At 52.2% G+C, this 26966-nt stretch overlaps 2 protein-coding genes across 2 annotated transcripts; one reads left to right on the top strand and one right to left on the bottom strand.

Annotated features, from left to right (window-relative positions):
* Positions 1 to 1985: 1985 nt before the first annotated feature.
* On the top strand, positions 1986 to 11569 carry SLC30A3 (solute carrier family 30 member 3). The gene is made up of 8 exons (XM_053461314.1): positions 1986 to 2058; positions 8453 to 8661; positions 8750 to 8896; positions 9191 to 9344; positions 10008 to 10221; positions 10326 to 10431; positions 10620 to 10754; positions 11037 to 11569. Exons 1-8 carry the CDS (start codon positions 1991 to 1993, stop codon positions 11180 to 11182), a joined length of 1179 nt encoding a protein of 392 aa, XP_053317289.1. The 5' UTR covers positions 1986 to 1990; the 3' UTR covers positions 11183 to 11569.
* Positions 11570 to 14705: 3136 nt separating this feature from the next.
* GTF3C2 (general transcription factor IIIC subunit 2) lies at positions 14706 to 26219 on the bottom strand. Its single transcript, XM_053461320.1, has 19 exons — positions 26160 to 26219; positions 25203 to 25409; positions 24485 to 24875; positions 24133 to 24406; positions 23702 to 23796; positions 23116 to 23193; positions 22687 to 22785; positions 22295 to 22522; positions 21619 to 21730; positions 21344 to 21461; positions 19439 to 19470; positions 18557 to 18686; positions 18014 to 18155; positions 17758 to 17919; positions 17600 to 17687; positions 17389 to 17517; positions 16999 to 17160; positions 16354 to 16461; positions 14706 to 14998 (listed from the first exon to the last, which is right to left on the bottom strand). The coding sequence occupies exons 2-19, from the start codon at positions 25381 to 25383 to the stop codon at positions 14777 to 14779; spliced, it is 2751 nt and encodes a 916-aa protein (XP_053317295.1). The 5' UTR covers positions 25384 to 25409; positions 26160 to 26219; the 3' UTR covers positions 14706 to 14776.
* Between the last annotated feature and the right edge of the window lie 747 nt (positions 26220 to 26966).

Genomic DNA, 26966 nt, shown 5'->3' with positions numbered 1-26966 from the left:
TCATTTATAGAGAGATAACCCTCATTCTCATCACCTATAGAGAGATAACACCCACTCCCATCACCTATAGAGAGATAATCCCCACTCCCATCACCTATAGAGAGATAACACCCACTCTCATCACCCATAGAGAGATAACACCCACTCCCATCATTTATGGAGAGATAACACCCACTCCCATCATTTATAGAGAGATAACCCTCATTCTCATCACCTATAGAGAGATAACACCCACTCCCATCACCTATAGAGAGATAACACCCACTCCCATCACCTATAGAGCGATAACCCTCATTCTCATCACCTATAGAGAGATAACACCCACTCCCATCACCTATAGAGAGATAATCCCCACTCCCATCATTTATAGAGAGATAACCCTCATTCTCATCACCTATAGAGAGATAACACCCACTCCCATCACCTATAGAGAGATAATCCCCACTCCCATCATTTATAGAGAGATAACCCTCATTCTCATCACCTATAGAGAGATAACACCCACTCCCATCACCTATAGAGAGATAATCCCCACTCCCATCACCTATAGAGCGATAACCCTCATTCTCATCACCTATAGAGAGATAACACCCACTCCCATCTCCTATAGAGAGATAACACCCACTCTCATCACCTATAGAGAGATAACACCCACTCCCATCACCTATAGAGCGATAACCCTCATTCTCATCACCTATAGAGAGATAACACCCACTCCCATCTCCTGTAGAGAGATAACACCCACTCCCATCACCTATAGAGAGATAGTCCCCACTCCCATCACCTATAGAGAGATAATCCCCGCTCCCATCATCTATAGAGAGATAACACCCACTCTCATCACTCATAGAGAGATAACTCCCACTCTCATCACTCATAGAGAGATAGTCCCTACTCCCATCACCTATAGAGAGATAACTCCCAATCCCATCACCTATATAGAGATAATCCCACTCCCATCGCCTGTAAAGAGATAACTCCCACTCCCATCACCTATAGAGAGATAACCCCCACTCCCATCACCTACGGAGAGATAACACCCACTCCCATCACCTATAGAGAGATAACTCCCAATCCCATCACCTATAGAGAGATAACTCCCACTCCCATCACCTATAGAGAGATAACACCCACTCCCATCACCTATAGAGAGATAACTCCCACTCCCATCACCTATGGAGAGATAACACCCACTCCCATCACCTATAGAGAGATAATCCCCACTCCCATCACCTATAGAGAGATAACACCCACTCCCATCATCTATAGAGAGATAACACCCACTCCCATCATCTATAGAGAGATAATCCCCACTCCCATCACCTATAGAGAGATAACACCCACTCCCATCACCTATAGAGAGATAACACCCACTCCCATCATCTATAGAGAGATAACACCCACTCCCATCACCTATAGAGAGATAATCCCCACTCCCATCATCTATAGAGAGATAACACCCACTCCCATCATCTATAGAGAGATAATCCCCACTCCCATCACCTATAGAGAGATAACACCCACTCCCATCACCTATAGAGAGATAACACCCACTCTCATCATTTATAGAGAGATAACACCCACTCCCATCACCTATAGAGAGATAACCCTCATTCTCATCACCTATAGAGAGATAACACCCACTCCCATCACCTATAGAGAGATAACACCCACTCCCATCACCTATAGAGAGATAACACCCACTCCCATCACCTATAGAGAGATAACTCCCAATCCCATCACCTATAGAGAGATAATCCCCACTCCCATCACCTATAGAGAGATAACACCCACTCCCATCACCTATAGAGAGATAACACCCACTCCCATCACCTATAGAGAGATAATTCTCCGCCCGTGTCGTGGGGGGACGGACCTTGGTAAATCCTGCGTGGAGTGGAGATCCGCAGCTAGTGTCCGGAGCAGAGGGGTAAATGGATCTGTGACCCACCCCAGGCAACCCATTAACCCCTTATAACCCGGCGAGGGGATGGAGTCCGGAGAGACCCGGCGGTTGGTGGAGGAGGAGCGCGGCGGCAGGCAGCTCAGGATCAAGAGGTAGGGGGGACGCTGGGGCAAATGGGGCATCAACATCCTACATACCCCACAGATACCCTACACACCGCACATCTAATACAACCCTCACATACCCCGGCCAGGGCATCCTGCATCTTATATATACCCCGACCAGGGCATCCTGCATCTAATATATACCCCGACCAGGGCATCCTGCATCTAATATACCCCAGCAAGGGCATCCTGCATCTAATATACCCCAGCAAGGGCATCCTGCATCTTATATACCCCAGCAAGGGCATCCTGCGTCTAATATACCCCAGCAAGGGCATCCTGCATCTAATATACCCCAGCGAGGGGATCCTGCATTGTATATACCCCGACCAGGGAATCCTGCATCTTATATACCCCAGCAAGGGAATCCTGCATCTTATATACCCCGACCAGGGAATCCTGCATCTAATATACCCCAGCAAGGGCATCCTGCATCTAATATACCCCGACCAGGGAATCCTGCATCTAATATACCCCAGCAAGGGCATCATGCATTGTATATACCCCAGAAAGGACATCCTGTATCTTATATACCCCAGCTAGGGCATCATATATTTTACATAGCCCGACCAGGGCATTCTGCATTTTATATACCCCATCCAGGGCATCCTACATTTTATATACCCCAGCCAGAGCATCATGCATTTTATATACCCCAGCAAGGGCATCATGCATTATATATACCCAATCCAGGGCATCCTGCATCTTATATACCCCAGCAAGGGCATCCTGCATCTAATATACCCCAGCAAGGGCATCCTGCATCTAATATACCCCAGCAAGGGCATCATGCATTATATATACACCCCAGAAAGGACATCCTGTATCTTATATACCCCAGCGAGGGGATCCTGCATTGTATATACCCCGACCAGGGAATCCTGCATCTTATATACCCCAGCAAGGGCATCATATATTTTATATAGCCCGACCAGGGCATTCTGCATTTTATATACCCCAGGAAGGGCATCATGCATCTTATATACCCCATCCAGGGCATCCTACATTTTATATACCCCAGCCAGAGCATCATGCATCTTATATACCCCAGCAAGGGCATCATGCATTTTATATACCCCAGCCAGAGCATCATGCATTATATATACCCCAGCAAGGGCATCATGCATCTTATATACCCCAGCCAGAGCATCATGCATTTTATATACCCCAGCCAGAGCATCATGCATCTTATATACCCCAGCCAGAGCATCATGCATCTTATATACCCCAGCCAGAGCATCATGCATCTTATATACCCCAGCCGTGGTACCTTTGATCTTATTTGCTTCCACTCCACATTTTGGACACTCTGCAGTTTATACACCATCACATACCCCAACCAGGGCATCTTGCACCTTATCCACCCAACACACCCCACTGAATGCAGCTTGCATGTTATTTACCCCACACAGCCCACTGAATGCACCTTGCATGTTATTTACCCCTCACGCCCCACTGGGTGCACTCTGCCACGTATATGCCCCACAAACTTCCTGCAGTATACCCCATACCTTATAAAGCCCATGCTGGTTCCTGTCCCACACAATATGCCCCTATACCCAATCTGTGCCACCCAATCTGTCTGTGATTTCTCGTGTCTCTGTCTGTCTGCGACTTCTCTTGTCTCTCTCTGCCTGTGATTTCTCTGTCTGTGATTTCTCTCTGCCTGTGATTTCTCTCTGATTTCTCTCTGCCTGTTATTTCTCTGTCTGTGATTTCTCTGTGATTTCTCGTGTCTCTGTCTGTGATTTCTCTGTCTGTGATTTCTCTCTGATTTCTCGTGTCTCTGTCTGTCTGTGATTTCTCTCTCTGTGATTTCTCGTGTCTCTGTCTGTCTGTGATTTCTCTGTCTGTGATTTCTCGTGTCTCTGTCTGTCTGTGATTTCTCTCTCTGTGATTTCTCGTGTCTCTGTCTGTCTGTGATTTCTCTGTCTGAGATTTCTCGTGTCTCTGTCTGTCTGTGATTTCTCTGTCTGTGATTTCTTGTGTCTCTGTCTCTGATTTCTCTGTCTGTGATTTCTCGTGTCTCTGTCTGTCTGTGATTTCTCTGTCTGTGATTTCTTGTGTCTCTGTCTGTGATTTCTCTGTCTGCGATTTCTCTGTGTCTCTGTCTGTCTGTGATTTCTCTGTTTGTGATCTCTCTCTGTCTGTCTGTGATTTCTCATGTCTCTGTTTGAGATTTCTTTCTCTGTCTGTGATTTCTCGTGTCTCTGTCTGTCTGTGATTTCTCTGTGTCTCTGTCTGTCTGTGATTTCTCTGTCTCTCTCTGTCTGTGATCTCGCTCTCTCTGTCTGTCTGTGATTTCTCTGTCTGTGATTTATTGTGTATCTGTCTGTGATTTCTCTGTCTCTGTTTGTGATTTCTCTGTCTGTGATTTCTCTGTCTGTATGTGATTTATTGTGTCTCTGTCTGGGATCTCTATCTGTGATTTCTTTTGTCTCTGTGATTTCTCTGTCTCTGTCTGTCTGTGATTTCTCTGTCTGTGATTTCTCGTGTCTCTGTCTGTCTGTGATTTCTCTGTCCGTGATTTCTCTCTCTGTGATTTCTCGTGTCTCTGTCTGTCTGTGATTTCTCTGTCTGTGATTTCTTGTGTCTCTGTCTGTGATTTCTCTGTCTGTGATTTCTCTGTGTCTCTGTCTGTCTGTGATTTCTCTGTCTGTGATCTCTCTCTGTCTGTCTGTGATTTCTCATGTCTCTGTCTGAGATTTCTTTCTCTGTCTGTGATTTCTCGTGTCTCTGTCTGTCTGTGATTTCTCTGTGTCTCTGTCTGTCTGTGATTTCTCTGTCTCTCTCTGTCTGTGATCTCTCTCTCTCTGTCTGTCTGTGATTTCTCTGTCTGTGATTTATTGTGTCTCTGTCTGTGATTTCTCTGTCTCTGTTTGTGATTTCTCTGTCTGTCTGTGATTTCTCTGTCTGTATGTGATTTATTGTGTCTCTCTCTGTCTGTGATCTCTCTCTGTGATTTCTTGTGTCTCTTTCTGTGATTTCTCTGTCTCTATCTGTTTGTAATTTCTCTGCCTGTCTGTGATTTCTCTGTCTCTATCTGTTTGTGATTTCTCTGTCTGTCTGTGATTTCTCTGTTTGTGATTTCTCTGTCTGTCTGTGATTTCTCTGTCTGTGATTTCTCTGTCTCTGTCTGTGATTTCTCTGTTTCTGTCTGTGATTTCTCTGTCTCTGACTGTCTGTGATTTCTCTGTCTCTATCTGTTTGTGATTTCTCTGTCTGTGATTTCTCTGTCTCTATCTGTTTGTGATTTCTCTGTCTGTCTGTGATTTCTCTGTCTGTCTGTGATTTCTCGTGTCTCTGTCTGTCTGTGATCTCTCTCTGTCTGTCTGTGATTTCTCTGTCTGTCTGTGATTTTGGTGGCAGAGTCGCACTATTCTGCATTTGCTCTGCACCTCTGGCAGGGCTAATATTTTGCCCCTTGGAAAGGTTTCTCTGGACATCCACAATCACTGCTTTAAAGTTTGCCCATTTGTTGCTTTGTTGGGGTTGTTTCTTGTTTTCGGGGTAATTATCAGACGTCTGTGCAGTAAATATTTTGTCCGTGGTACATCCTGCTGTCGTTCAAGGACACTAGAGGCATGCGTGGTAGCGTTTTCCCCAGCGCTGGCTTTACCTTCTGACCAAGAAAAGCGCCTGTTTTTTTATATGCAGCATCAAAATGTACGAAATAAAGTATATTGTGGGTGAAACTGTCGTTTTATGGACAATAAATGGCCAGGTACAGAGGAAGCTCCCACCAAGCCACGGCCACTGCACACCCGTGACTCTCTGGGCCTTCGCACGCAGGAGCCGTAGCCTCGTTGCAGGGCTGTGTTGTTTATTTGGGTCGGGTGTTGTTACAGTTACAGAGTCAGATGATTGTGGTGATATCTGTGGTCAGTCTGCAGATACTGGTTGGAGGATGAAGATAACAATGTCTGAGGCCACGCGGGCAGTGAGGAGTTAATCACATGATCCGGCAGATTTCTCTCTTTAATACTTTTATGAGTATCTGGATCCTAGCGAGCCACGGGTTTCGGACTCAGGATGATGGTCCTCTCATAGCCTCACGGTGTATATATAGTGATGGAGTATGTATATTAGTATCCATGTGAGCTGAATGTCTATGTATAAGTTTATGTGAGCATGAATGTGTATGTATAAGTGTGTGAGCATGAATGTGTATGTATAAATTTATGTGAGCATGAATGTCTATGTATAAGTTTATGTGAGCATGAATGTGTATGTATAAGTGTGTGAGCATGAATGTGTATGTATAAATTTATGTGAGCATGAATGTCTATGTATAAGTTTATGTGAGCATGAATGTGTATGTATAAGTGTGTGAGCATGAATGTGTATGTATAAATTTATGTGAGCATGAATGTGTATGTATAAATTTATGTGAGCATGAATGTGTATGTATAAGTGTGTGAGCATGAATGTGTATGTATAAGTGTGTGAGCATGAATGTGTATGTATAAGTGTGTGAGCATGAATGTGTATGTATAAGTGTGTGAGCATGAATGTGTATGTATAAATTTATGTGAGCATGAATGTGTATGTATAAATTTATGTGAGCATGAATGTGTATGTATAAGTGTGTGAGCATGAATGTGTATGTATAAGTGTGTGAGCATGAATGTGTATGTATAAGTGTGTGAGCATGAATGTCTATGTATAAGTGTGTGTGAGCATGAATGTGTATGTGAAAGTGTTTGTATGTACTATGCTTGCGTGTTAGCATAGATGGAGTGTGTTTGAGCACAAGTGTATAAGTGCTTGTGTTAGCATGGATGTGTATATGTTTCTGTGTGAGCATGAATGTGTTTAAATACGAGGTGTGAGAGGGAGTGTGTATTCTAAAGAGTGTGTACGTGTGTGTTAGTGAGTGTGTGTAAAAGTAAGCATGTTTATGTGTGTTAGCAGACAAGCTGTTTGGGGGCAAAGATGGCAAAGGCAGAGTTTTTGCGGGTTAGAATGGCACTGATAAGCTGCTTGGGGGCAAATGTGGCACTGTGAGACATGTTGCTTAATGAAGATGGGGAGCCCAGGGGAAATGTTCTCACCGGGGTCCTGTGTTTTCTAGTTAGGGCCCGGAGAGGGTCTCTTCCCGGGCTCGTGGCGGTAGGTTACCTGAAAGGCGCGGAAAGAACGCTGGGTTCTTATTGATTTTATCCGCACGCGGCCCGTGGAGGGCGTTATTAGGACTCACGTTTCACTCTTTTGCCGATTCGTGTCTCCATCAAGTTTCCTGAAGCTTTTAAAGAACTTTCTAGAATGAAACCCAATAACTTCAAGAAGATCTAAAAAGCTTCGGGGACCAAGTTGGTTCGAAATGCAGAATTTCCGAGAAAGGCTGTGAGTTTATGTGCCTTTAACCCCATCAGAGCCAGTCCTGTATTATATTATAATCACACTAATCACACTAATTTTTGCCAGAAAAGGGCAGTTTAAGGGTTAAACCCCTGGTCAATCACCGCTGCCGGTGACTAATCCCCCCCCTCCCCTCCAGCCAGTTATCCCCCACCCCCTCAGTCGGTGACTAATCCCCTAATCTCGTCGTTCTCTTCACCTGAGAGGGACCTAAAACCCCAGAGCCCCCCACGTGGTAAATGGAAAGAAGGGCACTTTTGCTTTAGGGGTGTGGTTAGAAGATAAATAATGGCTTTTAATTACCCCATTTATTAAGCCGTCTCCTGCTGTTTCCATGCACATTATGGGGGCTTTTGGACCCCGGTGAAAGGACCCTCGTGGGTGACATGGAGCTCTGAATTATCTCTGGATTTTGCCGCAATGTTTAGTGTGAGATAAACAATCATTTGCTGGGCAGCCGGCCATGAAATGGCTGAGCATGGAGGAGATATCAGGAGTCACCGTGGGGGATGGGAGAGAAGACTGGGGGGGGGGTTAAGGTGATCGGGGGGGTTGGGGGGGTTTGAGGAGAGACGCAGGCGATGATGATGGCGATTATGATGATGGTAATGATGGCGCTTATGATGATAGTGATGATGATGATGACGGTCATGATGATGATGATGATGTTTAAGCGTTTGTGGTCGTTGTTGTCACTCCGGAATCTCACAGTTACTGATACTAGTGGCTGCTGGTGCTCCCCGCCAGGATAACTACTCCTTTAATGGTTTTCCATACATCCAGGATTAAGCAGTTGTTCATGTGCAGAAGTTTGAACCTCAGAGGCATCTGTAAGAAAAAGCCCCCCAGCCACACCTCTGACCCAACACCCCTAAAAGAAATGTGTCCCTTTTTGCCAATTGTCGGGCGTGCGAGCCACGCAAGGAGGGATTAACCTGTCTTTACTGGAGAGAATGTTCCGTGATTAGGAGGATCTGCCCCCGCTGCTCTCATACTCTGTGCTTGGTCTTTCTTTTTCCAGTCTTTTCAAAGGCACCAAGGACCTGTTCCCAGATTTTAATTTCCAGAATGGCGGCTCGGACGTGTCCATCGAGCTGGAGAGACAGGTTTCCCAGCACTGCCATGGGGCGGCCATCTCATCTGCGGACACCCAGCAGAAGCTACAGGCCCAGAGGAAGCTGTACGTCGCCTGCGCAGTCTGTTTTATTTTCATGATCGGGGAAGTTGTAGGTAATGATATCCATCACAGGTCCATCAAACCCACCAAAAGCACCATCTCCGTATCTGACCCGATCCCCTGATACCTCTCTGCCCCTAGGAGGGTATCTGGCTCACAGCCTGGCCATCATGACGGACGCTGCCCATCTTCTAACGGACCTGGGCAGTATGTGCGTCAGCATCTTCTCCCTGTGGATCTCAACCCGACCACCGACTAAAAGAATGACGTTTGGGTGGCACCGCTCAGGTAGGTTCTAAAACCAAAAGTCACCCTGTTTTAGAGTCACTCAGCACTGCGCAGGTTCCCCACCCCGTGACCACTCAAGGTCTGATACCGAGCCGCTCATGGGAGTCTCTACACAGAAACCCTTATATCCTTCAACTGCAACCCTTAATGAGGCAAAGTCCTGTCCATATTCATCCAAAACACTATTACTTATCTCATAGAGAGAGCACAGAAATGGAAAGACCTCGCTGCAGTGTGTGGGGCAATTTGTGGCACTCTTCCAGTCACCCACTCCTGTCCTTTCAATCATTTCAGAGATTCTTGGCGCTCTGGCCTCGGTTCTTTCCATCTGGATCGTGACCGGGGTACTGGTCTATCTGGCCACGGCTCGGATTATCAACAATGACTATGACATTGACGGCCACGTCATGCTTATCACGTCTGGATGTGCTGTTGGTGTCAACATCATGTGAGTATCAGGGCAGCCACACAACGAAGCGGGATCACAAGGTCTCTGTGTCCTCCTGGAGATCTGCTCTATAATGGAGAACTGTAGGACTCTCTTTAGGTTATTTTTTTTTACATCCAGCAATAAAGCCCATTCTGCCCCCAACCCATCTCCCATTTCTGCCTCCAACCCATCTCCCGTTCCTGCCAACAATCCATCTCCCGTTCCTGCCCCCAACCCATCTCCCGTTCCTGCCCCCAACCCATCTCCCGTTCCTTCCCCCAACCCATCTCCCGTTCCTGCCCACAATCCATCTCCCGTTCCTGCCCCCAACCCATCTCCCGTTCCTGCCCCCAACCCATCTCCCGTTCCTTCCCCCAACCCATCTCCTGTTCCTGCATCCAACCCATCTCCTATTCCTGCCCCCAACCCATCTCCCGTTCCTGCCCACAATCCATCTCCCGTTCCTGCCCCCAACCCATCTCCTGTTCCTGCATCCAACCCATCTCCCATTCCTACCCCCAACCCATCTCCCATTCCTGCCCACAATCCATCTCCCGTTCCTGCCCCTAACTCGTGTCCCACTCCTACCCCCCAAACCTGCCCTTCCTTCCCAAACACACGTTATGTGAGGACAACATGAACCCCATCCAGTGACGCTGGGTCCCCTGCCCTGTGTTGTAGCATGGCCTACATTCTCCACCAATCCACCACATTCCATGGACACAGCCACGGGTCTGGTTATGAGAAGATTGGAGACAGCCCGGCCAGTGGCCTCCATCTGCATCTTATAGGGCCACATGGGAACACGAGTGTCCGCGCAGCCTTTATCCATGTGATTGGTGACCTGCTGCAGAGCATCGGGGTCTTGGTGGCAGCCATTATCATCTACTTCAAGGTGAGTGCAGGGCTGTACCTGGGTATACTGTAGGGTAATGTGCATGTATGGGGATAGCTGTACAGAAGAATATTGTGGGGTAATGGAGGCTTTCTCTGTTCCAGCCTCAGTATAAAATCGCTGACCCTGTCTGTACGTTCCTGTTCTCCATCTTTGTTTTGGGAACGACGACCACCATCCTGCGGGACGTCTTCTGGGTGCTGATGGAGGGTATGGAGCAAAAAGCCACCTTTCTGTCTGTCCCAAGAGTCTCCGAGCCCCACGTCTGTCTGTGTGTCTGTCTGTCAGGGGAGTCTCCTGGCCTTGTGTCTGCCTTCATAACTCACATCTGTCTATCCTGCCTTCCTTCAGCTCTCACGCCTGTCTGTCCACGTAACATGTCTGTCTCTTTCTGTCAGGAGCTCCCCGGAGCGTCTCCCACGGCTCGGTGAAGGAGGTGCTGCTGTCGGTTGGGGGTGTCCGCTCGGTTCACAGCCTGCGGCTCTGGGCTCTGACGCTCAGCCAGAACGTGGTATCCGTCCACCTGGCCATCGGTAAGGAGTAGGGCGGGGGGGGCGGTCCACCACTGCGTGAGTGTCAGAATTCTCAATGGCAGCTTCTCCAAAAAAGTTAATTGATCCAAATATTTGATCTCTGTATTTATGGTAATTGTGTTGGATGTGGTTAGAACAATCTGCCCCAGACACGGGGTGGATAAAGTGCCCCCGCTATGATAAGAACGGGATTGGCCCGGGTGAAGATGGAGTCTTGGCCCCATTGGAAATACTTTTCATGTGAGTGTTCTCTGGAGCTCATCCTTCTGCGTCTCTTCTCAGATGAGAGCTGCGATGCGGACGTGGTCCTGACGGAAGCCACCGGTCTCCTCCAGAGCAAGTTTGACTTCTACGCCAGCACAATCCAGGTGGAGAAGTACTTGGAGGACATGGCGGTTTGTCAGCAATGCCAGGACCCGGTGGGCTGACGGTAACGCCAAACCTTCGCCATCCGTTCCCCAGAGACGAACCAGAGAGTGAGACGTCCCGCTTCAGGGGACAGGAAGGGTCCGAGAAATGCGTCCCTCCCATGAACCCGAATACATGTACTCCGTGCCACTATATTACTCTGCCGGTTACTGTAAACACGGTGTCGTCCCCCATGGGCGAGCGGCTCTTCGGGTGTCTGTGTTTATTGTGTTCATTACAGAGTAAAGGGGTAACACATAAAATGCCCCCCTGAGACGGTGCTTGGAGCGAGGGGAGGCGGTGAGGGAGCCGTGGAGGGCCACACCACGCAATCCCACCCGCAAGCAGTGCAGGGAGAGGACTTCCCAAGCACTTTATTCACAAAGAATTTTCTTCATTTAGTGACATTTGAAAAATGATTTTCTGACCCGATATATAAACTACAGGCACAAAAAGACCACGTCCGGTCAGGTGACCCCCACGGGGAGGAGCTCCTGTCAGGTGACCCCACCGAGAGGACTGACCAATCCAGGCAATCCACTTACAGTACCATCCTCCTGTTTGTGGGGCAATTGTACACCATGACTGCCCAGTTACCCCGCTTATTAGCTGTTATAAATTGGGTCCAGTAGATCTTTTCACCTTTATATCCTCCTACTGCGGGTTCAGGGATAATTCCAGTGATCCGTCGCCCAGTAGATCTGCCTTTTAGGATAGAAAACATTACCTATCTCCTCTCCATGAGCAACCCCATCTTCATCTACCCCGGGGTATTCTCCTTGGTACCACAAATGACCAGCTGCCGAATACCCCGGGGTATTCTCCTTGGTACCAAAGTACCCTCTGGTGGTTGCAGCCTGAAGCTTCCTGATCAGGTCCCACTCTCTGGTTCTGCCGCTCTCTGCCTACATTCCTTGTTGTGAGGTCCGCGCGTGTAACGTGAGCATCGTCCGTGGTCGGGTTCTGTGCCGTGTGCCGTGTCACTTTTTATCCTGTGTTTTAATGTCTGTTTGGCGGGACTGCCAGTGACTCTTCAGCAGGGCAGCCCCTGCGCCCCGGGAGCCCAGACGCCCTTCCCCCACCAATTCCAGAATAAGATAAGGACACTCTGTCTATTGTACAGGAGACGCTCCTTTACGCCCTGATTCCGGCCCCCGAGGAGGCGAGGGATCGGTGGCGTCTGCCGAGGGCACGTGCCGTGTTACCCCAGTCACTGGCAGAGGGGCTCTGGGCTGGTGCCGGTGGCGAGCGGGGGTAAGCGTGTGCCGCCGAAATCCTCAGTAAACAGGTTCTAGAAAGCCTGGGAGGGGCAGAGAACGATCCAGAAAATGAATTATAACGGGGGATGGATCAACGGAAGAGACGCAGACAAAAGGTTAACGGAGAATATTCAGAGGAAGGAGTTGTTACTCGTCGGGCCCCTCGGCGGTCGGTACCGGGGGCCCAGACTTTGTAATATTACAGAAGCTGTTAACGATGAGATCTGTCTCCGCAGATGATATAAACGCCTGCAGCAGGGCGGCCATTCCCGGGCAATAAGTGAAAGAGCGAGTGATGGGGAGAGTGCGGCGGCTGCTGCAGTTTAATGTTATAAGAATGGGGGAGAGCGCGGCGGCTGCAGTTTAATGTTAGAAGAATGAGGGAGACAGCGGCGGCTGCAGTTTAATGTTAGTAGAATGGGGGAGAGAGCGGCGGCTGCAGTTTAATGTTAGAGGAATGGGGGAGAGCGCAGCGGCTGCAGTTTAATGTTATAAGAATGGGGGAGAGCGCGGCGGCTGCAGTTTAATGTTAGGAGAATGGGGGAGAGCGCGGCGGCTGCAGTTTAATGTTAGGAGAATGGGGGAGAGCGCGGCGGCTGCAGTTTAATGTTAGAGGAATGGGGGAGAGCGCGGCGGCTGCAGTTTAATGTTAGAAGAATGCGGGAGAGCGCGATGGCTGCAGTTATATGTTAGAAGAATGCGGGAGAGCTCGATGGCTGCAGTTTAATGTTAGAAGAATGGGGGAGAGCGCGGCGGCTGCAGTTTAATGTTAGAAGAATGGGGGACAGCGCCGCGGCTGCAGTTTAATGTTAGAGGAATGGGGGAGACCGCGGCGGCTGCAGTTTAATGTTAGAAGAATGGGGGAGAGCGCGGCGGCTGCAGTTTAATGTTAGAGGAATGGGGGAGAGCGCGGCAGCTGCAGTTTAATGTTAGAGGAATGGGGGAGAGCGCGGCGGCTGCAGTTTAATGTTAGAAGAATGGGTTATATACGAAGGGGCATCTAAGCCCTGGATTTCTCCAGCACACAGATATTACCCCCGCTCCTAGGCAGATTTCCTGTAAATGTCTCCGGCTTCCCGTGTGTATGTAAATTGTATGTAACCTGTATGTGTAATGTGTGTCAAACGTGTAATGGGTAGGAGATGAAATAATGCAATTAACCCACTGAGCTCTTTGTTTGCCTCTCCCCCCTCCGGGCCACGCGTGTTCAATCAGCTCATTCTGGATCCCGTGACCATGTAACGCAGGTCTCGCAGAATGCGCTCTCCAAATAAAAAAGTGACCACCGAGTCCTGCTTTATCTCCACTCAGTCGGTGGTTCCCGTTACACAGGGAGACGTATTAACAGCCGCTATTACCACACCAACCTTTACAACGGCATACAAAGGGTTCTGCTAAAACAGGAGCCAATTCGGGCCCCTGGGAGCCCCTACCCATTAATGCGCAACTGTGGTCTTGTCCCGCGGACCGTGTCTGTACCGCTGTTTGTCTGTAATGGTCGTTTTGTACATTAAACACAGCGCGAAGCGCCCCGCACCCCGTTACCTGTCTTCCTGATTTATTTAACCCCCCTGTGGGGGAAGGGCAAATGTTTGGGGGCAGATTTCCAGCAGCTGCCGACTATCCCAGCTCTGGGAGCCAATGATCCCTGCAAAGGTCCGGTGCTTGGCTCAGAGTTCTGGGTAACGGCCCCGGGAAACGCTGAATTTGAGTATATGCAAATTAGATGGCTTTGTCTTAATGACTCCGCACAACAATGTAACAAAAAAAAAAAGGGCAGCTGAACACGCAGAACGGTATAAAACGGTAACATTTTAATAAACATCCTGAAGATTCCACCCCAGGGCACTCAATGTGAGCGAATACATCGAGGGGCAAATCCCCACGTGTGCACAGCACCCACACGTGTACACGTACATACATGTGCACCTCCCCCCGCAAGGGTACTGCTTCCGTAGCCAGCGAAACACGTACCCCTGGACTCAATATGCCCGCAAAATGGAGGAAGGGGCCCCTCCGGCGCAGCAAGAACCCCAATCTGATACGCGGGAATAATAAACGCCGCAGTGCTTAAAAAAAGGTTAAAAATAAGAAGGGGGGGTAACAATCCATCCAATCAGGAGATAAAAGAATAAAACAAGGATAAATAAGAGCATCGTTGGGCCCACCCACACAGGTCCCATAAGCCATTCATATGGCGCTCGTCAGAGACAAGCTCCGCCCCCATAGGGCCCGGTATTTAAGCATCGCCTGGACGCACATCCTCGTTTAGACGCGGCGCCTGTCTGTGCTGCCGGCGATGAGCGGCCCGTACGGCGGCGGGGGGGGGAAAACTGAGCACGACGTTCCCGGTGGTCACTCCATCTCCACCACGCAGTGCTGCACCTCGGGGCTGTATTCAGACTCCCGCACGGCGGCCACCTCCTCCGGGGCGCCGCTGAACTGCGCCCTCTTCTCGTGGATTACCCTCCAGCCCACCTCCGCCACCAGGCCTCGGACGCAGTGAACGCGGACCAGTCCACAGTGGCCGGCGGAGGCCACCCAGGCGCACGAGTCCAGGTTGGGGCTGAAACGAACCTGGAATGAGAGAAACGGCGAGATCAGGGATCAGAGGGCAAGACTTTGGGGCTTATACCCATGTGACGGGGTATTTAAGCTTTATACCCATGTGACGGGGTATTTTAGCTTTATACCCATGTGACGGGGTATTTAAGCTTTATACCCATGTGACGGGGTATTTAAGCTTTATACCCATGTGACGGGGTATTTAAGCTTTATACCCCATGTGACGGGGTATTTAAGCTTTATACCCATGTGACGGGGTATTTAAGCTTTATACCCATGTGACGGGGTATTTAGCTTTATACCCATGTGACGGGGTATTTTAGCTTTATACCCATGTGACGGGGTATTTTAGCTTTATACCCATGTGACGGGGTATTTTAGCTTTATACCCATGTGACGGGGTATTTAGCTTTATACCCATGTGACGGGGTATTTAAGCTTTATACCCATGTGACGGGGTATTTAAGCTTTACACCCATGTGACGGGGTATTTAAGCTTTACACCCATGTGACGGGGTATTTAAGCTTTATACCCATGTGACGGGGTATTTAAGCTTTATACCCATGTGACGGGGTATTTAAGCTTTATACCCATGTGACGGGGTATTTAAGCTTTATACCCATGTGACGGGGTATTTAAGCTTTATACCCATGTGACGGGGTATTTAAGCTTTATACCCATGTGACGGGGTATTTAGCTTTATACCCATGTGACACTCGCCACCGGGATTTTACCAGGAAAGAAATTCTGCCCCATCAGCAAATCTGACAAACCCAAAGCGAAGGAACCCGGGCGAAGCGCATCATTAACATGACACAGCCCCAGCATGCGCAGCCTGCGGAGGGGACCCCGTCAGACGCCTGCACAGATCCCAAAGCCGCCGGATCCCTGCAGGGCGTCTCGGACGCCCGGAGTAAACCGAAAGAAGCTGCCCTGACAAAAAGGGGACACGGGTGGGACTGTGGACCCCTCCCACTGCAGGGCGACAGAAGGGAGCTATGGGACTGTGGGCCCCTCCCACTGCAGGGCGACAGACAGAAGGGCGTTTCTGGCCTCGGATATTAACGTGTGGGGCGAGCCGGATTGTTGCGCAGTAACATGCGTTGGTGCTGCAGTGCGACACGCCGGTCTCTGCCGCAGACTGGGGGGGGGGGAGGCTCATTTCGTGGGCCGGTGACTCCCAGCTCCCGGGGCAGTTATCGGCGTAATAGTCTGCAGAAAAACAGCTTCTTGCATCAACTGCCACTCCCATCAATCAGTGCCGAATATTTACAACGCAGCTGGAGACCCGAGACCGCCGGTAAATCACGTGAGATAGAGATATATATATATACACGCGCACACACACACTCGCACGCACACTCACCTTGTGTACGGCTTCGAGCTGCGCACGCTCCATGTTCATGTCCCCTTTAATCTCATTCTCGTGCATCCGCTTCACCGGCTCCCGGCTCGTCAGACGCTGGAAGCCTCTCTAAGGGCGACAAGAGATCCACAACAGCTAAAAGCCCCTCTGCTCATTCAGCCTACAGGACGCATGCCCCCCGCCAAGCGGCCCCTCAGCGCTGCGCCGAGCGGCCCCCTGCATCTGCATCCATTGGCAGGAGTCTCTGAAGCCGTTTTATTCTGGGAAGACGCTTCTTACCCCCCCTCCCATCGTCATGTATTTTGGGGGGCATTTTTGGAGGGATTGGGAGTTGATGAGGAGGCCCCCGCGATCCCACAGGCGGCTGGAGGGCCGGCAGATACCCCTGTGCCGCGTTTCGCCGCATGGCACGGGGAGGCTGCGTGACCGATGTACTAATAGGAGTGCAGCTCTCCCCCCTCCCCACAGACTGCGGCAGAGAGATCGCTCCCCGGTGCAGGCAGAGCGTCTGCAGTAACACGCGAGATCCTATCACAGCGGGGAGGAAGAAGGGGCCGCCCCGTGCCAATACATAAATCCCAGCTTCAGCCACACGGGGTAAGAGGGGCAGCGTCTGCGGGGGTCCCGACCGCGTCTCACACCTACCAGGTCCATGTCTCGGAAGAGGAGGCTGAATCGGCCCTCAGCGGCGCGATACGACTTGGGCTTGAAATGTTCCCACTCGCCGCTCTGCTCCAGGGGTCCGGGGGGCCGCTCGCCATCGGATAACTGCGGGGCATGAGGCTGGAAATCCGCTTTGTATACAGGCTGAGAGGGGGAGAGAGAGATGGGGGGGGGGGGAGAGAGAGAGATGGGGGGGAGAGAGAATGTCGGTACAGAGAAGAGTAACTTGGCTTCTGTGCCACCGCACATTAATACTGCCCCCCGACCCCCCGCCCAGCCTTGGGGCTTTTGACCGTGGCCCCGATGGCTCGTTGTGTGATGCCAGAACCCTGCCGTCTCTCACCAATGGGGGCCCCCAAGAGCTATACTCACAAATCTGCGGTCCCCGGGGCGCTTGGTGTTTATGGAGGAGACGTTGAGGTTGGGCAGCACGATGACGATCACCTCTCCGTTCACGTCGCCGGCGGCGATGGAGCTCAGCCAATCCGAGCCAGAGATACTCTGTGCAAACGGAGCGAGAGGGGCCACGCATGAAACACGCGACCTCGGCGTAACACACAGACGCACAACACGGCTTACGTACCCACACGGTCCCCTTCCGCGGCGTCACGAAGTACGGCTTGTAGCCCAGGAAGCCGGAGTCCACGTAATGAATGCCACACAGCCCATGCCTGGAACGAGGAGACCCAACGTTAGACCGGCCCCCACGGACAGGAGCCGCGCGCGCCGCCGGGTACTCACGAGGCGTAGCAGTTGTCCTGCGCCACGGCCACCCCGCTGTACGGCAGCAGCCACGTGATCTCCGTGGTCTGGAAGCGCTTCATGTTGTTCGTGGGCTCGTGCAGCCGGCGCAGGTCCCAGAACTTGAGGCGCCGGTCGCTGCCGGCCGTCACCAGGAAGTTACTGCAAGGAGGAGGAAGAAGAAGCAGCGAGACGGCGTCAGCCCGGCCGGCGGCTGGAGCCAGGGGCCACGCGGGGCCGCATTATCGCCACTTACCTGTCCGCTTTGCACCACTCTATGCTCCGCACGGCGTGGTCATGCGCCAGGAAGCTGAGGAAGGGATACTGCTTTATCACGCGGCCCTGGCGGACCCGCTGCAGGACGGACCTCGTCTTCAGGTCCCAGATGGAGACGGTGCCTGCGAGACAGCGGGGGGGCATCGCCGTGAGTCGGGGGGGGGGGGGATGGGGGCAAAAGGCAAACCGCGTCTGGGTGTAGAGCGCCAGCACCGGGGAGTAATAAATCCGGCTGTCAGGAATCTTATCACTCACAGCCGACCGTCTCTGCTCTCGGAGATATGGAGGAATCTCTTATCGCTCCCCCGGAGGACGTCTCGTTCCGAGGGGCCGCACGTTAACCCTTCCCGTCCCACCATACAGAAAGACTCGTGGACTTGGACTTTATAGATAACCCGTGACAACAGCGTGTAAGAGCCGGCTATGGGGCAGTGGGGGCCGGGCCGGCAGGGACCAAGCACACCACGCGTTGGGCAGTGAATACGTGGCAGGGCAGATCAGGCGGTGGTGGCAGCGAACTCACCGTCGTAAAAGCCGGCGGCCAGGTAGTGGTGGGGCTTGGCGGGCAGCCAGGCCACGGAGAAGCTCTGCCCGTTCTCTCCCTGAGCGCAGGACTTTATGGAGCCGACCTGCAGCCGCACGACGCCGTCCACCTGCAACACACAAACCCAACACGTCCACTGACGGGGGCCGGAGAGAGAGACACAGCCCGGGGGGGCCGGAGAGAGAGAGAGAGAGAGAGAGAGAGAGACGCACAGCCTGGGGGGCCGGAGAGACACACACAGCCCGGGGGGGGGCCGGAGAGACACACACAGCCCGGGGGGGGGGCCCGGAGAGACACACACAGCCCGGGGGGGGGGCCCGGAGAGACACACACAGCCCGGGGGGGGGCCCGGAGAGACACACACAGCCGGGGGGGCGGTTAATAGGGACAGCCGTAAGGTAGCCACGGCCTGCACACCGTCCCAGAACCCGGCCCAAAAACTGCCCGTATTACGAGATAAATAATAATAATAAATAATAATAATAAATGATAAATAATAATAACAATAATAATAACATAATATAAAAATAAAATAACGATAAATAATAATAATAAATAAATGATAGACAAATAATAGAATAGAAATCCCCGGAGCTGGAGCCCCCCCCCCGCCGTTACACGGAGCGCCCGGGAAGCCCATCTGTCTCGTCGCGCATGAAAGCGTTTAATTAAAAAGACGCTCCGCAGATAAGTGAATAACTGACCCCGAGAGACGCTTAATGGAGGCGACAGAGAGATTTATGGAGCGCACCGGGGATTGGCTGCCGCGGGGGGGGGGGGGCAGGTGTTACGGGGGGCAGAGAGATGGAAAGAGAGAGATAAGAGCTGACCCCCCCCCCCCCCCGAAGCGCAGGCACGCACCTTGCATACGGTGTAATCCGCGGCGTCTCCACCTGGAGGAGAGAGGAAGAGATTTAATACCCCACTCGCCCCGATTAACCCTTTAAACCCCACTCGCCCCGATTAACTCCGAGACATCCAATATGTAAACCCCACTCGCCCTGATTAACCCCCGAGACATCCAATATGTAAACCCCAGTCGCCCCGAATCACCCCCCGACTAGATTGTAAGCTCCTGGGAGCCGGGCCCCCTCTCCTTTGCGTGGGCGTGTTAGTGCGACGGTAACGGCGCCGCGGAATCTACCGGCGCTTTATAAATAAATAGTCAGGATAACTGACGGGCCAAAACACACGACGGCGACGAGGGGTCGCTCTTATCTCCCCCCTGCAGACCCTCCATCAGGCAGCGGCCCCCTCGGGGAGATAAGGGGCAAATCACATCAATGTCACCTCTATATGTAGAAAGCAAGGGGGCTGGGGCAAGAGTGAAAGGAACGGGGGAGGGGTAAATTACAGACCCCCCCTCCCCTCGTAAATGGGAACACTTATCATTCTCCCACTGAATGCCCCATCCTACCCCCCCAATAGTCATTAGGAGGAGGCGCTCAGCCATGTAACAGCCATCATTACCCAGAATCACCGGGGAAACAACCCCCTCCGCACACATTTAACCCTTCACGAGACAGAGGGTCTACATGGGGGGGGGGCAATAATAAACCTACAATAAAAACACAATGACAGATGCCCCGGGGGCCACGCTCCTGCCCTCAGGTAGCACGAGGAGATTCTTCTGTAACATGCAGACCCCGATGTCTCCCACGGGGGGCCGGCAGCGGAGGCAGCATCTGCTCAATGGATATACCTGGGGGGGGTGGAAGACACCTGGAAGCTCTCCGTGCCATGGAAACAGCTCGCTATATCCAACGGGCCACAACTGCGCCCCCTGTGGGAGACCCGCTAGACACCCCCAACGGGAGACAAACATCACGAGAGACAGAGTGTATATATATACACACACACACACATATATATATACAGAGAGAGAGTATATATGTATATATAGAGTATATATATGTATACATAGAGAGTATATATGTATACGCAGAGAGTATATATGTATATATAGAGAGTATATATATGTATATATATGTATAGAGAGTATATATGTATACATAGAGTATATATGTATACGCAGAGAGTATATATGTATACATAGAGAGTGTATATGTATACATAGAGAGTATATATGTATACATAGAGAGTATATATGTATATATATGTATAGAGAGTATATATGTATATATAGAGAGTATATATATATGTATAGAGTATATATGTATACATAGAGTATATATGTATACACAGAGAGTATATATGTATACATAGAGAGTGTATATGTATACATAGAGAGTATATATGTATACGCAGAGAGTATATATGTATATATAGAGAGTATATATGTATAGAGAGTATATATATATATGTATAGAGAGTATATATGTATATATAGAGAGTATATATGTATATATATAGAGAGTGTATATGTATACATAGAGAGTATATATGTATATATATGTATAGAGAGTATATATGTATATATATGTATAGAGTATATATGTATACATAGAGTATATATGTATACACAGAGAGTATATATGTATACATAGAGAGTGTATATGTATACATAGAGAGTATATATGTATACGCAGAGAGTATATATGTATATATAGAGAGTATATGTATAGAGAGTATATATATATATGTATAGAGAGTATATATGTATATATAGAGAGTATATATGTATATATATAGAGAGTGTATATGTATACATAGAGAGTATATATGTATATATATGTATAGAGAGTATATATGTATATATATGTATAGAGAGTATATATACGCCGGGAGCAGCCAATCGCTTCCTACCTTTTACCTGCGTTTCCCGATGCCCCGCCAGAGCCTCCGGATGGGGAAGGCTGTAAATTTCAATGAAGCCGCTGGAGAAAGCTGCAGCCAGGAGCCCCAAACGCGCCATCTGGGGGCTCTGCGAGAGGTGAGAGAGAGACGGCTCATGAAACAGTTCTGTACCAGCACGGAGCATCCTGCATTATACACGGTGCTGTACATCACAGCGGGTACTGGGCTCGGCGTCAGACCCCCCAGGGGGCAGAGCGCGGGGTCTCCAGCCGTTTCGGGTTTACCTTTCTCGGGGTAGCGGGGAGCTCCCACGCCCCACTGGGGCAGAACTTCATGTCCCAGATACAGCCGTGATCCAAAGCCAGACCGTAGGAGAACGCGGCGCCGGCGCCAGAGCTGCACAACAGGGAGAGTCAGGGGCTTCAAGCCCATGCATTTCGCACAGAAACCCCCCCATCCCGCACACAGACACCCCTCCTCCGCACAAAACCACCCCCGGTAACGCGCACAGACACCCTTCTCCCCCCCACCCCGGTAACGCGCACAGACCCCTTCTCCCCCCCACCCCGGTAACGCGCACAGACCCCTTCTCCCCCACCCCCGGTAACGCGCACAGACCCCTCCCCCCAGGTAACGCGCACAGACCCCTCCCCCCAGGTAACGCGCACAGACCCCTTCTCCCCCACCCCCGGTAACGCGCACAGACCCCTTCTCCCCCACCTCCGGTAACGCGCACAGACCCCTCCCCCAGGTAACGCGCACAGACCCCTCCCCCCAGGTAACGCGCACAGACCCCTCCCCCCAGGTAACGCGCACAGACCCCTCCCCCCAGGTAACGCGCACAGACCCCTCCCCCCAGGTAACGCGCACAGACCTTCTCCCCCACCCCCGGTAACGCGCACAGACCCCTCCCCCCCGGTAACGCGCACAGACCCCTCCCCCCCGGTAACGCACACAGACCCCTTCTCCATGTCCAGCGCCCCCAGGCTCCACAGTTGCAGTAAGACGGGTCCGGATTTGACGACGTCCAGGCGGTTCCGGTCATCCATCCCTCTGTGACTGTACAGCGCCAGGTACTGACAGGACCCGCTGCCCCCCACGGTCGGACACCACTCCATGGACCACACCGGACCCCCCACGAAGAACGTCATGTCCCAGCGCTCGGGGTGAGGAGGGAGAGACCGGAACCTGCAGACAAGAGCGTCAGCGGAGCGTGAGAGACCCTCGTAACGTCAGAAGACCCCGAAGCTGCTGCAGGACGTCGGGCCGCGGGTTCACTTCCCGTGACACACGGCAAGGAGCGGAGGAGATCACCGCTTAACAGCCAGCGACGCCAAGAACACGGGACGTACCTTCCGAGCGAGCAGGCGGCTCCCTCCTCCTTTATCCCTTCCCTTCGGACGCTAAATGGCGGCGAGGTAGTCAGAGCGGGGAGGAATTCCTCAGCTTCACTGGTAGACAAGAGTAGAAAAAATTGTAAAGCAGGTGCATGTACACGGCAAAGACACGCCAAGCACACGGAAACACAAGTGGCAGAGGGTAACAGCGATGGGATTTACGCATGCATGGGGTGGACATACGGCTCCTGGATCTAAGCCGAGACTGATTACAGTTTGAGTCTTTACAGACTACGCGGGCCGATTGGGGCCGATCCGTCGACAGACTCTGGGTTTCAGTGTCCAGCACACAGGAGCTCCTGCAGGCACACGCGGCAAAGCTACGAGCAACACGCGTGAGCAGGGGTCGGCGTGTTCAGTCCCAGGGCGATGGGCCGCAGTCACCTGGCGGTCAGGAAGTGCCAGTCCGCGGCGCTCGGGATCCACTCCGGAAACTCCCAGTGCGAATGGCTGGCGTCTCGGCTGCAGGAGACAACAACATCAATGACTTCACAGCAGCTGCGGCCCCCGCCACCCAACCGCCCCCCCCCCCGCGCTCCTGTCATACCCGGCCCCCGAGACAGCCTAACGAGCAGTCACCCTGAAACCCGCAGGGAACGTCTTCGCTGCTCTACCCCCCCAGCAGATCTCCCGAGCTCCTCGGCCGTCCTCTCAGACGCAGGACATGGAGAGATCCAAGATCCAAGATCCATCACCAGGATCTTCCTCACCTTCCTACACATTACAAACCCCTCTGAGAGCAGCCGCCAGCCCCGCACTCCCCCCCATACCCCCCCACACTCCTCACCTGCCCCCCCGCCAGCCCCCCATACCCCTCCGCCAGCCCCACACTAACCACCTGCCCCCACCCGCCAGCCCCACATTCCCCACCGCCCCCCTGACAGCCCCCCCCGGCAGCCCCACACACCACACCTGAAACACCTGCCCAGCCCACCAGACCCCCCCCCCCCCGTACCAGAGACGCTCTTACAATTCCGCTGTGATCTCGGTGGCTTTCCAGACGGGCCCCATGATGGGTCTTTGGAAGCCGTTCTCTGCGGTTCCTCTCAGCACTGGGCTGCTCCTCTGACAAAGAACAGAGAGTGAGCATCAAACATATGGAATAGCAGCCATACCGGGGGGGGGCACGAGACAGCCCCCCACACCGAGAGCACAAACCCCGCCGAGACAGCTCCCCCACCCCCTACACCGAGAGCACAAACCCCGCCGAGACAGCTCCCCCACCCCCTACACCGAGAGCACAAACCCCGCCGAGACAACACCCCCACCCCCTACACCGAGAGCACAAACCCCGCCCAGACAGCACCCCATCCGCTAAACCGAGAGCACAAACAACCCCCCAAACTGAGAATGTGGGGTCTCCTGATACAACCCACCCCCTGAGAGCACGGGGTCACTCACCTCGCGGGGGATGTACGCGCACTTCTTCCTGCCTGCACTCAGCTCAGTGTCAGACGCCTCACTCAGCTGCTCGGTTTCATCCTCTTCATGCTCAGCCGCCACCAGCAGATCCTCGGAGACCACGAAGTCCTCGTCGGCGTCGTCTGCCTTCTTCCTGCGCCTCTTCTTCACCGGCTCCTCCGGGATGTTGTGTTCTGCGCCGGCGGGTTTGTTAGCTGACGAGGCCACGGCCGCCGACCACTCCTCCTCCATGTCGTGAAGATACTTCAGAGCTCTATGTAAGGAGAGAGTCAGGAGGCGGCAACTAAAGCAGGGTCAGCCCAGAAGGAGAAGGAGATGCAGAAGAGCTTACGTTACGGCCGCGCGTCTCCGGGGACGCCCGCTCGGCGTGGCTGCCGGCTCCTCGCTTTCTCCGGCGTGCTCTCTCTGGATGCCGGGGCTCTCGGGCTCCTGGGCCAGACGCAGCAGGAGAAGCTCGGCTTTGGACTTGCGCCCCCGTTTCTTTGGCACTTTGGCTGTCGGGGTCAGCAGGCCGGCTGCGGGAGGGTCGCTCTCTGGTGCGGCCGGCAGACCAGGGGATGGGGGTCCTGGCACAGACACGGGAAGGGCGGGGGAGGCCGGCAGGTTGTTGTTCTTGTGCTTCGGGGGTCTTCCTCGTCTCCTCTTCGGGGTGGGCGTCTGAAGAGCGTCGGGAGGCATCTCTTTATCGAAGGCATCTTTGCAGTTTAACTCAGATGAGTAACCTAAAGACATAAACGGGGCAATACGGATGGGGGGGCAATACGGATGGGGGGGCAAAAAGGATGGGGGGGGGCAAATAAGGATGGGGGGGCAATAAACCCGAAGCCTCTCAGGGTCTCCCCGGATTCTAGCAGCGCTGATACAAAAACGAACTAACAGCCCCGGGGAGCCCCTCGTTACCCCAATACCCCATATTATAGGCAGGGTAACCGCGTGGGCCGCATCACCAATGCTAACTGGCACCCGTGGACTCCCCCAAGTGCTGGGACACACAGGGGGCTTCTAACTACACAGATACCCGGCACACGCTCTCTCCCCGGCACACTCACCGCGCTGCTCGCTGGCCGTGACCGGCGTGTCCGGCTCACACGGCTCCTTGGTAACCGGAGCGACTCCCGCGGGGCAGGGGCCGCGAGCCTCGGCAGGAGAAGAGGGGTGCAGCAGCTCCGAGTGATCCGTCCCGAGAACCATGGTGTCTCCAGCCGTGTGCTCAGACGGGTCCATCAACATCACACCCCAACGTGACGGCGCCGCATCTGGGGACAGGAACGGCTTCATACATGAACACGCCGACTCCATGCCACTGGCCATCCATCACCCCGGCAACACGCATTCCATGTCCACACACACGTGCTGACACCGCAGCCAATGTAAAATCTAACCCCAGCACATATAAGTAACATACACATGACAGACACACTCCATCCATCACCCCGACAACACACATTCCATGTCCACATACATGTGCTGGCACCGTAACCCCAGGACGTGTAAATAACATACACGACAGACACACACTCCATCCATCACCCTAGCAACACGCATTCCATGTCCACATACACGTGCTGACACCGCAGCCAATGTAAAATCTAACCCCAGCACATATAAGTAACATACACATGACAGACACACTCCATCCATCACCCCGACAACACACATTCCATGTCCACATACATGTGCTGGCACCGTAACCCCAGGACGTGTAAATAACATACACATGACAGACACACACTCCATCCATCACCCTAGCAACACGCATTCCATGTCCACATACATGTGCTGGCACCGCAGACAATGTAACCCTGGGACGTGTAAGTAACACACACACATAACACACACACTCCATCCATCCATCCATCACCCCAGCAACACACACTCCACGTCACTGAGTCCACATACATGTCTCTCCATGCCACGCCACGCCACGCCACGACCAGTCAGTCCAGATACACTCACATCGCGCGCGCACCGCGAGGCTGAGCCGGGGGTACATGCCGAATACATACATGATACATGTCACTCTCAGTACAAGCGTACCATCCAGCTACAGACGTTTAAAGATGGCGCCCTGGCGCTCGGTGATGACGTTTCCTTCACAGAGCGCTAAACGCACGAGACACTTTGTTTTGGTCCCCGTGGCTCCGTCGCCATCTTGGCCGAGCATGCCTGCCAGCGCTGGGGGTCTGAGCCTCCTCGGGGTATCTGGGGCTCCGCTTCGGGAAGGTGTGTAATACCGAGAGCCCGCGGCGGGGCCGGATCCGCCCGGAAACCCTCCCGGAGCGCTAAACACCGAGACAACTGAGTTCCGGCAACCGGAAGTCCTCGCAGTAGTTCGTACGGATGAGTGAAGGGACCAAAACTCCCAGAGTGGGGAGCGGTTTGCGCTCCTCAGGTTGGGGGTAATTCGCCAGTCAATCATATCCCGGGTTGGGGGTAATTCGCCGATCATACCCCGGGTATGCTCCTTTGAAATACCCCCCCGTCCTTTATTAACCCCATTTCTGTATTTAACCCCGTAAGGACCGGGCTGTTTTTTTCTTTTTGCACCCTTTGGGACCGAGGCTGTTTTAACCCTTTTGCGGCGCTCGTGTTCAGCTGTACTTTTCTCCTCACGCATTTAGTGAACCCACACACGTTATATGTTGGGTTTTTTCAGGACAAGAAGGGCTTTCTTCCGATACCATTTATCATTTATCATATTATCTAATTTACTATAAAAATAATAGTTTGATTAAAAAACATTTGAAATAAAAAAACTTTTTCTCTCTTGTTTGAAAAATCTTTTACTCATCCAAAAAAAAGCTAATAGAAAA

Source organism: Spea bombifrons, chromosome 3 (assembly GCF_027358695.1).
Source record: "Spea bombifrons isolate aSpeBom1 chromosome 3, aSpeBom1.2.pri, whole genome shotgun sequence".
NCBI lineage: Eukaryota > Metazoa > Chordata > Amphibia > Anura > Pelobatidae > Spea > Spea bombifrons.
The sequence above is the reverse complement of the archived record's forward strand: the minus strand, read 5'-3'. Positions and strand labels throughout refer to the sequence as shown.

Excerpts from the sequence above, each read along its gene's own strand:
- SLC30A3 (XM_053461314.1), top strand. The coding sequence starts at position 1,991 with ATGGAGTCCGGAGAGACCCGGCGGTTGGTGGAGGAGGAGCGCGGCGGC. Across the intron at positions 2,059-8,452 it reads AGGCAGCTCAGGATCAAGAG|TCTTTTCAAAGGCACCAAGG; the intron begins GTAGGGGGGACG and ends TTCTTTTTCCAG. Across the intron at positions 10,222-10,325 it reads CCATTATCATCTACTTCAAG|CCTCAGTATAAAATCGCTGA; the intron begins GTGAGTGCAGGG and ends TCTCTGTTCCAG.
- GTF3C2 (XM_053461320.1), bottom strand. The coding sequence starts at position 25,383 with ATGTTGATGGACCCGTCTGAGCACACGGCTGGAGACACCATGGTTCTC. Across the intron at positions 24,407-24,484 it reads CGGAGACGCGCGGCCGTAAC|AGCTCTGAAGTATCTTCACG; the intron begins GTAAGCTCTTCT and ends CTCCTTACATAG. Across the intron at positions 17,688-17,757 it reads CAGGACAACTGCTACGCCTC|GCATGGGCTGTGTGGCATTC; the intron begins GTGAGTACCCGG and ends TCCTCGTTCCAG.